The sequence below is a fragment of the Lacerta agilis genome, chromosome 5 (genome assembly GCF_009819535.1).
Source record: "Lacerta agilis isolate rLacAgi1 chromosome 5, rLacAgi1.pri, whole genome shotgun sequence".
Lineage (NCBI taxonomy): Eukaryota > Metazoa > Chordata > Lepidosauria > Squamata > Lacertidae > Lacerta > Lacerta agilis.
The window spans coordinates 1,323,835-1,341,734 of record NC_046316.1 but is presented as its reverse complement, the minus strand read 5'-3'; the positions used below and the strand labels follow the sequence as shown (position 1 = coordinate 1,341,734).

The 17,900-nt window shown below is 46.4% G+C and overlaps 1 protein-coding gene across 1 annotated transcript; it reads right to left on the bottom strand.

Annotated features, from left to right (window-relative positions):
* Positions 1-1,624: 1,624 nt before the first annotated feature.
* Positions 1,625-17,824, bottom strand: MANSC1 (MANSC domain containing 1). Its single transcript, XM_033148242.1, has 4 exons — positions 17,736-17,824; positions 6,685-6,989; positions 4,304-4,444; positions 1,625-2,576 (listed from the first exon to the last, which is right to left on the bottom strand). The coding sequence occupies exons 2-4, from the start codon at positions 6,896-6,898 to the stop codon at positions 1,756-1,758; spliced, it is 1,176 nt and encodes a 391-aa protein (XP_033004133.1). The 5' UTR covers positions 6,899-6,989; positions 17,736-17,824; the 3' UTR covers positions 1,625-1,755.
* Positions 17,825-17,900: the final 76 nt, after the last annotated feature.

Sequence of the window (17,900 nt, the reverse complement as noted above, 5' to 3'; positions counted from 1 at the left end):
TCAGCTTTGCTGAGACTGTTTATTCTTTTATTCTCTGTAGGGTTATTTTTATGCACGATAATGATTTAGCCACATATAAATGCCATATATATATATGGTGGGACAATAAATTGTTCCTTCTTGAGCCCACTGGGACATGGCTAAACTTTCTGAGCTCTCAGTGTCAGCAGAGTGAATATATTTGTTTGCCATGTTAGGAGCCAGAGGCCCCATTCCTCTGGGGAGCTTGTAGCCAGGGCTGCTGCAACAAACAGTTGTACAAGCCTTTGGGAAGCAGAGACCTGAGAAGGGAGGGAAGGAAAGAGGGACAGAGGCCAGTGTTGCTCACAGCACCGACCAATAGCTTACTCCATTGAAGGTGGGTTTAGGATTGCAGCCTGCATGTTAGCATATTTGCTGCCCTCTGGTGTTCACATAGAACATTAACTTGCCCCACTGTTCAGGCCAGCCTGACCCCCACTTCAAGAAATAGTATCTGTAAGCAAATTTAAAGTGGGGGGGGGACCACATTCAGTAGCAGAATATGGGGATGGTGGTGTTCCTGCAAGCATTAGCTAATGCTGATCTATATGCTGTGAAAAGCTGATTTAGGCTGATTTAGTAGTAGACAGAGAAGCAATGAATTCAAATAGCAGAAGAGCAGATTTAGGTAGGGTATCAGGAACTGCAGACCAATGAATCAAAATGTCCAGAGAAAGTATCTGTACCAAGAATTTGAGCAGATGATTATGTTTAAAACACACAGAAACAGCAATAAACCATTTAGAAAATCCAAATATGATTTGTTTTAATCTAATTACAAAATACATTGAAGCAGCTGTAGGGTATGAGTTTTCAAGTGACTAAACAATGTTTTTAAAGGGGAAATGTTATCTAAATTGTGCTTGGGTTTATTTTTTCAAAATTAATTGTTACAGCAAATGATGACGCAATATTTCCCATAAGAAAACCCTCATGGCAGAGCTATATGCTATGAATGTGGGACTGCTGCTAAAATGGGATAGTCGTTTCAAGTTCTCCATAACTGACATCACAGTGCTGTGTGTTGCACTGGCCCTACTGCACAATGCAATGAGATCACAAGGAACATGGCAGGGAGTCACCATTCTTAGCAGTGGTCCCGTTTCTTTTAACATTTTGCTGTGCCCCATTTTGACTGAAGCCTGGTCTAAGTGTTATACTTGGCACTTTGTGTGAGAAGCGAAGTGGAAAGCGGTTTGCTCTGAAAGCATCTTGTGTGCTGTGTGGCATCTTGTCTCCAATCACACAGATGTTTGTGCTGATTGTTTACTGTGTGTGGAAATACAGTCAGACACAGACAGTATTTAAACTAAGTTCTGCCTTCTGTTTCTGTATGTCTAACATGACCACTCTTTTTGGGCAGACTGATTAGTCCCTTCCTGCATGCCATATTCTCAACAACCATTCAGAGAAAGAGGTTGTCCCCAGAAGACTGGTCAGTCTGGCTGCTGCACAAACTGCTCTGGCTGAATGTAAATGTTGCTCTCATTATGCACGTGGGATAGAATGCCAAACTACCACAGACTTCTTGTTGCAGAAAGCAATATGCGACCAACACATGACACACACTGCAAACAAGCAAAGATACCACATGAGAACTCCATTCGTGAGGTAACTGAAATATTTAAACTTGACCTTGTAGGAAAGATAACATGTTCTCTGCTGTGACAAATCCAATCCATCAATAAAGCTTCCAAATTTACCACTAACGTACATCTTCCTGTTTTTCCTCTGTCACATGTTGGCATACATGCCATTGATCAAGTAGTCTAGCTTAGTGTAACGCCTTCTCTGAAGAGATTCAAGCACCTTTCTACCTACCAGCACTGTAGCTAAGAGAAAGAAGATCACCCCCAAAAGCAATGCAGCTGTAAGTATGCTTTTGTCACCAAAGTGAGGGGAATGTTCCTTGCTTGGATCTCCATTAAGCATATCGCCTTTCAAGCCTAGTTGCCCATTGCCAAGATGGACATCATGTAAAGAAGCAGAAGAAAACTTCACAAGCAGTGGGCTGAGGCTACGAGCACTAGATCCAGCAGTGGTTGATGGGTTGGGAACAGTGGTACTTCTTCTTAGATTTGTAGTTGCCCAAGGTGCATTCTTGTGATAAGCTGTAGTAGACCTAGTGGTTGTTGCATTTCTAGGAGACACGTGAGGAATTACAGTACCAGCCTGGGTGCCACTGGTAATAGTAGGTGACTTAACTGTGGGCTGTGCAGTGGGAATACCAGGCTCAATAGCATTTGGAGTACTTGGGGACAACAAACTCTTCAGTTCAGGCATAGTTGAAGAACCCAAGCTCTTTGAACCACTTGCCCTTCTGCTTTGTGGATCCTGGGAGCGTCCATCCATCTCATCTATGTGTTTATCATCAAAGTGGTTCAATATTTCCACACTCTTTGGGGGAATTGGCTTTTGCAAAGGGCCTGACCCACGCAGAGGGCTTGTTGGGATGTGAAGATCGAACACAGCAGCCAGTGCAGACACAGACTTCCCATTCACAGTTGGGTGGGAGAGCTGAACTGAGAAAGGAGATGGCATGGGAACCTTTGCATCTAAAAAGGAAGAAAGGAGGTATATTATTATTTGTTAGACTCTCAACAAGCAAGTCCCCACACAAATACAAATTAAGGGTGAAGAGCCCTTAATTTATTTCAGAATCACTACCCTGCACTCCAGTAGATGAGACTCGCATTCTGCTTCTGCTTACAAAGAACCCTAGGGATTGCAGATTCTGCAGGAATGTTGGGAATTAACTAATTTTTATTAATTATCATCATCATCATCAACATCATAACTCAGAATCCTATACAGAGCTACAATTTCCAGAATCCCTTGCTGGGGAACCATTACTGTCAAAAAGTTCAAAACTAGCTCACATATATACTGTAGTTTAGACATGCCTTCAGTTCAATGGGACTTGCCTCCTGGTAGGGCTACAATCCTATGCACACTTGCTTGATAGTAAGCCTTACTAAATTTGATGGAAGTTGCTTAAGACTAAACTTTCCTAGGATCAAGTATGCTTAGATGCTCTAATACAACACTACAATGCGCAAACTGTACAATCTGTGGAACATCCCTATTGGTATGGTGAAGCTGTGTTGTCTGCGAATGGTCTGGCTAAAGAAAGAACACACCACAACACTTGCCTGATCTTAGAATCATATAATTGTAGGTTTTGGATCATTTAGTTGAACCCCTTACAGTGCAGAAATCACATCTAAAGAATCTTTGACAGAATCACAGCTAAATATAATCCTAGAGTGGGGTACAGTTTAACAAATTGCAATACATAATAAAATCAAAAATTATCATACATCAACATTACCCTGTTTAGGGAAGTTTTTAATATTTGAAGTTTTATTCTGTTTTTAGTGTTCTGCTGGGAGCCACCCAGAGTAGCTGGGGAAACCCAGCCAGATGGGCAGGGTAATTATTATTATTATTATTATTATTATTATTATTATTATTATAGGTAGGTAGCTGTGTTGGTCTGCCACAGCAAAAAAAAAAAAAATCCTTCCAGTAGCACCTTAGAGACCAACTAAGTTTGTTCTTGGTATGAGCGTTTGTGTGCATGCACACTTCTTCAGATACACTGAAACAGAAGTCACCAGATCCTTAAATATAGTGAGGGAGTGGTGGGGTGGTGGGAATGGGTCATTGGCTGATAGGTGAGGTAAACCTGTTGACGACTGTTAACGACTGCAATTGGTCTTACAGGAAAAGGCAAGGGGTGAGATGGCTAAAGATATTATTATTATTATTATTATTATTATTATTATTATTATTACCACCAACACCACCACAACTTCATTATCTATACCACACCCATCTGGCTGGGTTTCCCCAGCCACCCTGGGCAACTTACAGCATATCTAAAAACATAATAAAAACATCAAACATTAAAAACCTCCCAATGCAGGGCTGCCTTCAGATGTCTTTGAAATTGTGTATTTTTTTATCTCCTTGACATCTGGTGGGAGGGTGTTCCACAGGGCGGGTGCCACTACCGAGAAGGCCCTCTGCCTGGTTCCCTGTCACTTTGCTTCTCGCAGTGAGGGAACTGCCAGAAGGCCCTCGGCGCTGGACCTCAGTGTCCAGGCAGAACGATGGGGGTGGAGACGCTCCTTCAGGTATACTGGACCGAGGCCGTTTAGGGCTTTAAAGGTCAGCACCAACACTTTGAATAAAACAGTCAATAATAAAACAGCAACGTGAAGCAAGAAAATCTTCCACTGTCAATCAACACTTTTTCTTTTTAAAAATCATTGTTTACCTTTTATAATTCGGTAGGTCACCAGTCCTGACACTCGTCTCACCAGGAAGGTTTCATTCGTGGGATAATAGAACAGGTAGCAATTTGTGTAATTTCCTTTGCTCCTGGTATTAAAGACCACATAGTTGCACTTCTTGCTGTCTGGAAAACAGACACACAAACACACAACCTAAATATACTGTAACATTGGAGACACTTTATATATGATATATTTATGATAAGACATCTCAATCTAGAGTGGGAAAGTCCTCAATATTCCACCTTGCTGGCTAAATTCCAACTTGGGTGGGTAACCTGTGACTGGGCTGTACCATTCCAGAGTGCAGATGGGGGCTTGCAGGGCTGATGTTTTTGTGTGTGTGTGTGTGTGTGTGTAAGTAGCTAGTCAGCGTTATTATTAGCCTAGCTTTCTAACTGATAGGCTAGTTTCTATATGCAGGAGAATTATTCTTCTCATATGGTGGAGCTCCCCTCATTATGAAGTGGTATAGCCCAGTCATGACTTCACACTCACTGTAAGAATTCCAGACCTTTGTCAGGCTCCAGAAGTGCCACAGTTCTGTTAGTTGGAGATTCAGAGTTGTATCCAGCCAAGTTCAATTCAGTGTAGACCCACTGAAATTAATGAAACTAAGTTTGTCATAGCCATTAATTTTGATGGGACTACTCTGAGTAGGACTAGCACTGGGTACCACTCTCATTCTCCTCCCCAGTGCCCTCTCTGAACTTGAGGCAGAGACAGGGCAGGTGCTGGTCTTTCAAATTTCAGTGGTGCCCTGTGCAAACCCAAAATTTGGTGCCACCTGCCTCTCGCCTTCCATTCCGTTGCAGTATCCTGCAGAGCCCCCTTGGCTTGGTGCTGCCCCAAATCTGCCTCTGGGTGGAGAGGCTGAAAAAACTCAGAGGAACTGGTTCATTAACCTTTCCACTTACTTTGTGACATTTTTTTTAATCCCTCCCTCCTTCTGGAGTACCCTGTGAGGTAGATTAGGTTGAAAAACCACACCGGCAGCCGGCTCTATCCCATACTGTTATAGCTGTGCACTCACCAATCCATTCCTGCATTGCAGGGGATTGGACTAGATGACAATCACATATTGTGGGCATCACAATTTAATGATGCTGACAAGCTGGAACGTGTGCAGAGGAGGGCGAACAAGATGATCAAGGGTCTGGAAACTAAGCCTTGCGAGGAGCGCTTGAAGGAGCAGAGTATGTTTCGCCCTGAAAAGAGGAGACTGAGAGGAGATGTGATAGCCATCTTCAAATACCTTGAGGGCTGTCACACGGAGGAGGGAGGGAGCATGCTTGCTTTCTCCTGCTCTGGAGGGGAGGACCAATGGCATCAAGTAACAAGAAAAGAGATTCCGACTAAACATTTGGAAAACCTTTCTGACAGTAAGAGCTGTTTGGCAGCGGAACACCCCCGTGAGAGATGGTGGGCTCTCCTTCCTGGGAGGTTTTTAAGCAGAGCTTGGATGGCTATCTGTCACAGATGCTTTAGTTGAGATTCCTGCATCGAAGGGGGTTGGACTAGAGGACCCTTGGGTCCCTTCCAACTCCGCAATTCTATTATTCTATGATTCATCCTAGTCAACAGCTGTGACACTTGGCTTTCTAAAAGCAGCATGAATATGAACTCTGGGAGCACCTGCTCCCCAGGTGTGCAAGACATAGCTGCTTTCAAGAAGTTAGGTGGTGAGGATTAGAGTGGTCAGGGTTCCCTGAGTCTTAAACCTGAGATTGAGGAGGCAAAGCCTGGCAGAAAAGGAGTAAAACATTAGGGTCAGGAGGTGGGGAGTAGCTCCAGGGCATGGAGGCTCACGATGCAGTCTGATAAGCAGCATGGAAGAACTATTAGAAGGGGCAGATTAAAGCAAGACTCTAAGCCCTCTTACTGAATATACTCAATATTAAATTTTCTGTACTTCATGTTTTCCAGAGCTATAGATGCTCTTGGCATATAGCTGCATGTGGCTGGAAACATGGGACTGGAGGATGGGGTGGGGAGAAGTCACCTTTGGAGAGGAGATTGGGAGGAAAGCACTGGCCATATCTCAGCTCCCAAAATTGATTGCAAGCTCCAACTCAGTCCATCCCAGCTCATTTCAAGTGCAGTCAAGTGACACATCTATATGATAAACTTACATTGATTTTATGCCAGCTATAGCTGTCATGGATCCCCATAATCACCCCTCCCTCAATTCTGGGAACTGTAGTTTGGTGTAAGTGCTGAGAATTCTATAATTCACACACACACACACACACACACACACACACACAGACAATAGTTCTCAAGGTTTCCTAGAGTGGGGAAATGACCGGCTGTTAAACCAACTTAAGCCTATAATGCAGGTGCACCTAAAGAGCGCCGTTTTTACCTGCACCCAAGCAGCAGACATCAACACAGGCTTCCCAAGATGAAGCATGGATTGGATCTTCCCCCCGGATGCCTTTGGAAAAGGCTGCTTTGATGTCAATGGTGGTGTTCTCCATCTTCTCCGTGGAACACGCTTGGTTTTGGGCTGGCTTTGGCAACGTATAAAAGGCCATGGCAAAGATGCAAGCAGAGCGCCATGCAATCCGGACGGACATCTCTTTCCCTCAGCTGTGACAGACTCCTTACAGTTCTTTCGTTACCATCAGGGTCAGCAGTTTTAAGAAAGCTGTGGTGTTTGCATTTGTTCTAGTGAAAAAAATGATGAGATAATATCTTACTGTTTAATGCCACAAACAAAAATAAATTATCATTTCCATTAATATTCACGTATAATTAATTAAACCAATTAAAAGGAAGTTTGCTGGCATCCATCTGTCTTGAAAGACAACAGAGTGCGCCTCCAGGGGTGAAGTCAAATGGCTGTGTTAGCAGCTGCAAAGTGACCTCCCCAGGGTGCAAGGCTGGGCAGTGTGGATGGACACCCCCCCCTCAGCCTCACTTCTGTGGTCCAAAGGAAAGGAAAGCAATAGGCTTGGCACCAGGTTGGCTGCAGGAGTTGCCAAAAGGAGGGCTTACTCCTCAGCCTTTCCTTCTCCCAAAGACAGCGAATGTTTAGGATCAGAGTTTTCCTTCTCTTAGATGCCCCACCTGCTCCTTAATAATAATAATAATAATATTTATTATTTGTACCCCGCCCATCTGGCCGGTACTTCCCTCTACAGCATGTGCAGAAACCGCCTTCTTGATGGTTAGACCCACTCTTGGTCTTGTCCTGTCTTCACACGCAGGGGAAGTCCCTAACTCACTGAGGGTTTGAGACCCACTGGCTACCCTCACCCGGTTTAGCTGGCCAGTTGAAGCTATTCCCAGGGTGTGGCCATTGTCGCCTGCTGACAGCTTCTAGGAGCCACAGGAGAGAGCTGAGTGCAGGGTGGGGACTCCAGAAGGAGCATGACATGTCCCCCACCAGAGGCACAACACTTCCCCTTGCACCCCATACAGGCCGGAAAGCAGGTATGTGAACTAAAACAACAAAATTAATGTTAAGAGTAGAAAAAGGATGCACACAGGTCAATGTGCTGCTGGAAAAATCAAAGGCCCATCGAGTCTAGCATCCTGTTCTCAAGGTGGTTAGATACTTATGAGAAGCCCACAAGTAGGCCTCAAGTGCAATAGCAGCCGTCTCCTCGCTTGTGATTCTAAGCAACTGCTATTCAGAGGCAGGGCCGTCTTAGAGGGATCAGCCGCCGTGGCGCGGTGATCCCTCGGCGCCCCCGGCCTGCCGCCTCTCCGCCCGCCTCCTTCCCGTGCTGGCCGCCCCTCGGGAGGGGGGGTGGGCGAGCGGGGGATGAGGGGCGTGCACTCGTGCGCCGGCGTGCGCTCGTGCGGGTTGCAAGCCGGCCGCCCTCGCCTCCTGGAGCCTCAGCTGGAGTGCTGGAAGGGTACGCAAAGCCCCGCGCCGCTCCAGCTGGGGCTCCGAGAGGCAAGGGCGGCCGGCTTGCAGCCCGCCCGCCCGCCAGCACGCGAGTGCCTGCCCGCCCGTGGGGGCGGGTTGGGGAGGGGGAGCTCGGTATGCCAGCAGGCTCGCGGTGGCACCCCTGGGGGGCTCGGCGCCCTGGTGCGCTGCGCCACCAGCCCCTATGGATGAGACGGCCCTGTTCAGAGGTATACTGCCTTCTGACACTGGAGACAGAACATCACCCTCAAATTTTGTAGCCATTGGTAGCCTTATGCTCCATTAATTTCTCTACTCTTCTTTTAAAGACATCCCAAGTTGATGGCCATCATATCCTGTGGGAGTGAATTCCACAGCTCAACTATGCACTGTGTGCAGAAGTACTTTGCTTTTCATGTAGCTCACAAAAAACAACATACTTCATTTGTTGCAAATCAAGAGGTATACATTAGCTTCTCAAATATCTGCTTCTTGGGTTTTTTTTATGCAAGACATTCATACTCTCAAACCAGTAGTTTATTTGGGACATTGAACAAACAAAAAAGGGAGAACCCTATATGCATTCAAGTTTCCACATGCCTCAACATTGCACTTAAAGGGTGCAGAACCTCTGCACTTCCCTCTTAGCTAACAACACTCACACCACAGTGATCTGTGGCTGAGAAAGAAGCTCTGTCTGGCACATGGAATAGCAGTGTAATCCTATGAATGTCTCTTACAGGGCTCAGGAATAGATGAACAATTTGGAACTGTCCTCTTATATCATTTCCCTAGGTATAGTTACATTTGTAATCTCCGATTTATTGCACCTGATGTACATCAAACATATGATTGAAAACATGATGAGCATATTTTTTAAGGCTTAAGAAAAAAGGCAAATTAAACACATTCTCTCTTCCCTGCCACTTTTTTTCTTTTCTGGATAGGCAACCTAGATATGAATCACTAGTCTTTCAAAAAAATTAGAACCATCCTTACAATGAGTGAAGGGATGAAAAGGAGGGGAGAGACTCTTGGCGGGAAGGATAGTGAGAAGAGTGAAGGCAAGGGGGTGTAATGAGGGGGGCTCTTATCCCCACAGTAGCATAAAACATGTAACTCTTCCGGCTTTGCTTCTGATTACATTTTAATGTCCTGACACTCTCAAATAACGTATTTCAAGATTTCTGAAGCTTTTCTGCATTTGAGACCCACAATTTTACAAGACTATCACAAACTGGAGTCTGCTAGGTCTGGCTCCCACCAGGTTTGTGGCAATTAAATACATTGAGAGTTGGCACCCATCTGTCCCGGGAGACAATGGGGCAGTGCACCTTTGGGGGTGAAGTCAAACTGTTGGAAGGTTACAGAGCTTGTTGTGGCTGTAGAGACCAATATGGGAGAGACATGTTTTGTTGCAAACAATTTAGCTCAGCAATGGAAGAACCAGACTGAAAACCCCTGAACATATGCGAAAATAATATCTGGGATACAGCAATGTCTGAGCGTCTCACCAGACATAGGAGGACAATCACAGGCTTAACAAATAGAGACACCTTCCATTGAACGTGGACCCCTTTCTTTTACTAGGTTAAGGACCAAAATCAAGATCTCATACCAACTGCTCAATATTCTCAGTGGAGAGGTTACATAAAGTAATATGTCTGAATGTTGAATGCTGGATTTGTATTTGCATTAAAAAAAAAACAATAATAAAAATTTGTCTTAAAAAAAAATAAACCAAGCAATTACAGCTGATCTTTACCCAGCTGCTCAGTGTCAGATTCTTGCAGGTTTTATTGTAATTTCAGTAGATCTTGGACATTCTGGAAGGTCTCCTGCTTCATTGAACCAGGACTCCACCGAAGGTCTTGCCTCCTGCCCCATCCATTCTGCTCAGGTGTGAGTCAGATGGAAGGCATAAAAACCACCACCACCACAGGAAGGTGTGACTCACACCACACAGGTGGCATTTGTGCAGTCTTCAGAGCACAGATGGGGCGAGAATGTGTTTGGGTTTCTCCGTCCTTCTTTCCTAGACCCAAGGCAGATTCACCAAAGCAGCTGGATTTCCTGTGAAAATCCACTTTCCCTAAGAGAGCTTGCCAGAAAGGCTTCCTTCAGTTGGTTTATCTACTAAAATACTCTGAATTGCCCTCTTGCCCATGTTACTTTGAAGTACACTTTAAGGAGTGCTGTAGGCAGAATATCCAATAAAACGCTACGTTATACATTTAATCTCCTGCCAGCCTAGCAGTTCGAAAGCATGTCAAAGTGCAGGTAAATAGGTACCGCTCTGGTGGGAAGGTAAACAGAGTTTCCGTGCGCTGCTCTGGTTCGCCAGAAGCGGCTTAGTCCTGCTGGCCACATGATCCGGAAGCTGTACGCCGGCTCCCTCGGCCAGTAAAGCGTGATGAGCGCTGCAACCCCAGAGTCGGACACGACTGGACCTAATGGTCAGGGGTCCCTTTACCTTTATACATTTAATGTACATCTACGTTATACATTTAAAGGCACAAGTGCAGGGCCAGATGAAAGATGGCAACCTTAGTTAGGAGGTAAAGGGAGAGCTTGAGAGGATTGGGGAGAAATGAGAGTTGCAAGCTTAGGGTGCTCTGGACTACAGTTGTAATTGAAATCATTCAACCCCCATTGCAAATTGGGTTTCACTTTCTGCTGTTTTCAATGAGCAAATCAAACAAAAACAATTGAAATAGCTCAACCGAAGAGATGCTTCAAGGTGTTTCCCCATCCGAAGTCTCTAGGAGCATTCAGTACCCTTAATATTTCTTTGTATCCTGCTCCTTGCTTGTGAAGGGCGATGATCTCTTCTCTTACCTTCTTCAAACATTCTCCTGGCTTAGCCATATTTCTAACATGCAGCCAAATGTGACGCTCAGCCAACCCCTGGCCAGGTCAGGAATTTCATGTGTTCCAGCTTCAGCACACCTCGTGCAACTAATGAAGCCCTTGGTTATTTATTTATTCTTATATACAGTACTGCCATATACCTGGAGGTCTGTTGTGAGGGATTCTATTCTATTCAGGGGGTTGAATAACAGCGAGACTTGAGAAGCCAGTATAAGTTGCTTAATTTGGCAAACCCACTTGAAGCATCCGTTGTGTTGGGCTATTTCAATTGCTTTTGTTTGATTTGCTCATTGCAAACAGCTGAAAGTCTGTAAATTTGGATAATAAATCTGATTTGCAATGGGGGCTGAATAATTTAGATTGCTACTTCCTTATGAGGAATTGCCTGCAGATAAAAAAAAGAGGGGAAGTTTTCCCCTATTCACATATTTTTCTTTCGGGGGGGGAGGGGGCAACATTGATATATGTGAACAATAACTGGGCCTCTCCCTGCTCCTCTCCTCCCAGGCACATCCCACCAAGTGCCCTTACAAAACAAGTATCCAAGTCAGATGAAGTTTTAAACTTATTAATTAAAATATTTCTGAACTGCTTTTCCATATTCCTTTCTGGCAGGGCTCATGCACTTTTTAAACAGCTGTAGATATGCATTTCCTCAAGACAGGGAAATCTTTGCTTATTGGATTTCTGCTTGCCAGGAAGCTAGCTATAATAATACTTAACTATGTTAACAGTAACAATATTTCATAGTTAAGGGGATCCAAAGCCCTGCCAGAAAAGGAAAAGCAAGTGACTCCAGATTCAACCCAACCACTCCATATTATAAACCAATATTTCCGTCTGGTGGGTCAGATTACTGGGTGTGTCAACAGATTTCTATCACAGGGGAATTCAGTACATATGGCTAAGAAAAGAACTTTATATGACTTAAAGGATGTCTCCGTAACAGATAAGATTGTGTTAAATCTACTGAGGGCAATGGGGGTGGGGTGGGGATCCACACCCTTCTTTTAAAAAACAGCACAATTATTACCTGATGTCAAAACAAAATAAAAAATAAAAAAATTCCTTCCAGTAGCACCTTAGAGACTAACTAAGTTTGTTCTTGGTATGAGCTTTCGTTACATTATTATTAATACATCACATTTAATTTTGCTGGGGGAATGTGATGGCTGAATGAGCCATTCTAAGAACAATGTCCTGTGATTTACATGGCATTTCTCCTAAGGCGTGAAGAATCTGAAGGACTAACAAGTTGAGGGAAACAGCCATGAGATATCCTGACAAGACAGTAGCACGGGGTGCTTCTCATTGGCCAGGAAATGGGTGTGCCATCCATTCCAGATGGCCTTGCACTGAAAAAGCAGGTGCACAGCTGAGGAGACATCTTGATCCAGGATCCTACCCTTTAGCAGCAGCACTCCATTTTCTGGACAGGAATAGCCCGGCCACAGTGATCCACGCTCCCCCAGTTGCTTTACAGTGTTTACATACGGCTGCCCTTGAAGACGTCCCAGAAGTCGCAACCAATGCAGAATGTAACAGGCAGAATGCAAACTGCCACAGCTAGATGGCATCATATTATTCTCAAAAAGTGGTTGTTGTTGTTCAGTTGTGTCCGACTCTTCGTGACCCCCATGGACCAGAGCACGCCAGGCACGCCTATCTTTCACTGCCACCCGCAGTTTGGCCAAACTCATGCTAGTCACTTCAAGAACACTGTCCAACCATCTCATCCTCTGTCGCCCCCTTCTCCTTGTGCCCTCCATCTTTCCCAACATCAGGGTCTTTTCCAGGGAGTCTTCTCTTCTCATCTCATGAGGTGGCCAAAGTACTGGAGTCTCAACTTCAGGATCTGTCCTTCTAGTGAGCACTCAGGGCTGGTTTCTTTAAGGATGGATAAGTTTGATCTTCTTGCAGTCCATGGGACTCTCAAGAGTCTCCTCCAGCACCAGAATTCAAAAGCATCCATTCTTTGGCGATCAGCCTTCTTTATGGTCCAGCTCTCACTTCCATACATTACTACTGGGAAAACCATAGCTTTAACCATATGGACCTTTGTCGGCAAGGTGATGTCTTTGCTTTTTAAGATGCTTTCTAGGTTTGTCATTGCTTTCCTCCCAAGAAGCAGAGGTCTTTTAATTTCGTGACTGCTGTCACCTTCTGCAGTGATCATGGAGCCCAAGAAAGTAAAATCTCTCACTGCCTCCATTTCTTCCCCTTCTGTTTGCCAGGAGGTGATGGGACCAGTGGCCATGATCTTAGTTTTTTTTGATGTTGAGCTTCAGACCATATTTTGCGCTCTCCTCTTTCACCCTCATTAAAAGGTTCTTTAATTCCTCCACTTTCTGCCATCAAGATTGTGTCATCAGCATATCTGAGGTTGTTGATATTTCTTCTGGCAATCTTAATTCCAGCTTGGGATTCATCCAGCCCAGCGCTACTGGTTACCTATTCACTTCAGAGCCCAGTTCCAGGTGGCCGTCTTTACCTTAAAACCCTCAATGACTTAAGACCCAAATACCTCTCCCTATTTCAATCTGCCCAGGCTGGCCAAGAATGTCCACAGAGGCCCTTCCCAGAGTTCCTTTGCCAAAGGAGGTGCATTAGGCAGCAACAAAGGAGCACTGCCCCCATTGTGTAACACCCTTTAAATTTTCCCAGGCATTAAAATAGTCATTATCCTATATGTCTGATCAGAATTGGTTTTATTTATTTCGTTTTTTGTATTATTGCATTTTATTATGGCATGATTACTTTAGTCATGTCCATTGGGTGCTGCCCTGGTATTTGCAAAGATGAAGTGCAGTTTAAAAACATTTTACATAATATTATTTAACACTAAGAGAACTATAGTTTGTGGCTGTTCTGAAGAAGAAGAGTTTGGATTTGATATCCCGCTTTATTACTACCCTAAGGAGTCTCAGAGCGGCTAACGTTCTCCTTTCCCTTCCTCCCCCACAACAAACACTCTGTGAGGTGAGTGGGGCTGAGAGACTTCAGAGAAGTGTGACTAGCCCAAGGTCACCCAGCAGCTGCATGTGGAGGAGTGGGGAAGTGGACCCAGTTCACCAGATTACAAGTCCACCGCTCTTAACCACTACACCACACTGGCTCTCTGGAACATGGGTTCAAGCCCCACATTGGGCAAAATATTTCTGTATTGCAAGTGGTTGGACTAGCTGACCCTCGTGGTTCCTTCCAATTCTACAGTTCTATGATTTTAAGAATCTATTTCTTAAGCATCATTGACTATTATTAATTTGTACTGCATCACTTCTGACATGAACTGGCTAAGCTGTTACAACCGACACAGAATATTCAGGTGCTCAAGGAGCAAAGCAGTTTGCAGAACAATGTCTATGAACAGTTACAGGTGTTGGTCTGCCATAGTCAAAACAAAATAAAAAATTATTTCCAGTAGCACCTTAGAGACCAACTAAGTTTGTTCTTGGTATGAGCTTTCGTGTGCATGCACTCTTCTTCAGATACACTGAAACAGAAGTCACCAGATCCTTAAATATACAGTGGTGCCCTGCTAGACAAAAATAATTCATTCTGCGAATATTTTCGTCTAGCGGTTTTTTCGTCTAGCGAAGCACCAATGCAAACTGCGGTTTTCGCTAGACGGAGAAAAAAAAATTCGTCTTGTGAGGCAGCCCCATAGACTTTTTCGTCTTGCGGGGCAGCCTTCCGCTAGACGAATGCCTTCGTCTAGCGAGTTTTTCGTCTAGCGAGGCATTCGTCTAGTGGGGCACCACTGTAGTGAGGGAGTGAGGAGGGGTGATCAGCTGATAGGTGTGGAAAACCTGTTGACTCTTAAAGGGTGCAATTAGTCTTGCAGGGAAAGGCAAGGGGTGAGAGGTCTATGAAGGAAGAGAACTGGTCAGTTTGGTTGTAATTACCGGTAAAGCCTCAGGCAAGAGGTAGCCCTGTTTAGCGAAGTTTTTAATCTGTGACTTTGTATTGTATTTTAATATTTGTTGGAAGCTGCCCAGAGTGGCCGGGGAGACCCAGCCAGATGAGCGGGGTATAAATAATAATAATAATAATAATAATAATAATAATAATTGTAGCTGTGGTGTGGGATACAAAGAAGCAGACAAAGAGGCCTGCGCTTCATGAGGGGAAAGGGAGAGGGACCGTCCTGAAATACATACGCTCACCCTGCAATTCCCACCATCCCTGGACACTGGCCAATGGCCATGCTGGCGTAGGTTGAAGGGAGCTGGAGCCCATAAATCTGGAGGTGATAATGCTGGCTGTTTTGGTGCCCTAGTTTTAGCCACATTATGCCCTCCCTTACTTTCTAAAAACCAACAGCAGGGGACGGGGCTGCACAAAAGGTAAGGGCAATCCTTCTCCAGCCCCCTTGCTGCTTGAGGAAAAGGGGCACGGAAACATTAAATGAGCTAAGAACGCTGAAGAAACTCCGCAAAACTAAAGACCGGGAGGAGCCCTATGATGTGCACAGGGAGAACTTACAACTGGCTTGTAAGGGTCAGGACAACAGACAGAGTGCTTGAAAAGCAGGGACCAAAGAAAACTATGGGGAGTGGAAGCACAGAAGAGCCAAGGAAGGAGGGCTGTGGCAAAACCTCGTGCATGATGCAGTATTGTTCGCTGTGTTAAACTAGAGTCCTATTATTAACAGACACATGGTTTTTAATTAATATTTTGAGATTGTATTTTAATGATGTTATACATGCCCCTGGGCTCTAATGGGAGGAAGGCTGATATACAGCCATGATGATGGAAGGGTGGAAGTGCACTGCCAACGGACAGGTGCAGGTGGGAGCATTGGACTACTGCATCCCCTTTCACACACAATAAATGTGAAGAGGTCCACATAACCCTTCACTACCTATGAAAGCTGCAACCCTGTGCAGTTGGGGTTTCAGTTCCTGTGGAAATTACGTCTACACCCCTAGGCAGAAGCCTACAGACATCCACACTCAATGTGTGGACAGTGGGAGGAAACATGACTCTGTTCACTGCATGGACCCCCTTCACATGAATGGAGATTAATCTGTTTATTGTGGTCAGTGGCGTTGCTAGCCTCTGTGCTGCTGGGGGCGGCGGCAGCGGCAGCGCAGAGGAACCCCCCTGGGGGAGGGGCACGACGCGTACGTCGTGACATCATCATGACGTCACGACGCAAATGGGAGCAGAAAGGGGGAATTTCCCCCTTTCCAAGGCTTTTTTCGGCGGTGGGTAGTGGCCAGCGAGGAGGGCGTGACAAACGTGACACCCTCCTCGCTAGTCGACCCCCCCCCCCGCCGAAAAAAAGCGGCGGAAAGGGGAAAAAAGCAGAGCCGGCGCTCTGCATTCAAGCCCCGGCTCTGCTTCCTTTCCCCGCCCCCCCCGCGGGTTTTTTCGGCGGGGGGGGTCGACTAGCGAGGAGGGGTGACAAGCGTGACACCCTCCCTCGCTGGTCGACCCCCCCCTGCCGAAAAAAAGCGGCGGAAAGGGGAAAAATAAGCAGAGCCGGCGCTCTGCATTCAAGCCCCGGCTCTGCTTCCTTTCCCCGCCCCCCCCACGGGTTTTTTCGGCGGGGGGGGGGTCGACTAGCGAGGAGGGGTGACAAGCGTGACACCCTCCCTCGCTGGTCGACCCCCCCCCTGCCGAAAAAAGCGGCGGAAAGGGGAAAAATAAGCAGAGCCGGCGCTCTGCATTCAAGCCCCGGCTCTGCTTCCTTTCCCCGCCCCCCCCCGCGGGTTTTTTCGGCGGGGGGGTCGACTAGCGAGGAGGGGTGACAAGCTTGACACCCTCCCTCGCTGGTCGACCCCCCCCGCCGAAAAAAGCGGCGGAAAGCACCCCTTCCATGTGCTGCTGGGTGACGGAGGGAGCGGCAGCGCGTGGGAGTGGCGGGAGGGGCCGCCGCTTGACACCCCCACCCGCCGCTTTTCACCTTGTCACTGGGGGCGTACCGCCCCCACCGCCCCTCCCCAGCGACGCCCCTGATTGTGGTTTCTTCTGTCACTGCTGTATTTTGACCTGGCAACCCCAAGAGGGCTACAAGGTCCAAGAAAAGGGGTGGAGGAGGCCTGAATTCACACATTAAGTTGAGCCAACCAGCTCATGTTTGGATGCAGGCTTCTAGTATTGATAATAGCCTTCTCACTTGTTGTTTTAGGGCAGAGGGCCGTGACTAAAAGATGACTGAGTGGGGTAAAAGCCTGAGCCCAGGCACAAATCAAGCTTCATCCAAATATAAAGTTCTGTTAGCTGACTTGCTTGGAGTTTTGGTGTTCCCAGAATGGACTATCAGAACTACTGCACAGTGCAAAACTACGGTCCAGAGCAGGTATGGAGACCTCCAGGCACTCCAGATGCTGTTCGACTCCAGCTCCCCTTGACCGTTGCCACTGGCGATGCTGGCAGAACCGCACCAGCACCTGGACTGGAGGGCACAGACGCCCCATCCCTGACTTCGAGGAAAGGCAGCACGAAGAGGACACGCCTCGTTACTGGGCGTCTTGCGCTGCAGGTTAGATTGCCAATCCGTTTTCTCCACCATGAATCCTGGAGATCTTTTGGAATCCGGATCTTTCTTCTCTTGTTCCGAGGAGCAGTGAAGCAGAGTCCGATCCCATGCTTGGGTCTGCAACCCTACGCGCTCCCACGGCCAAGAATGCCACAAAGAGCTCTGCTCAATTCTGTTCAAACAGACTTGGGGGGCTTACCTGGCAAGGCAGCTGGCGCGCTCTCCCTCGCTCGGATGAAGTTGGCCAGTTTCCTCGAGCTGGGGCGTGGGAAGAACTCCTCTGCGGTGCGTGTATCCGCCTAGGAGTAGTTAAGGGAGGAGTTAGTGGCAAGGGCGAGCAGCTGCGTAAAAGGAAGAGGTGGGA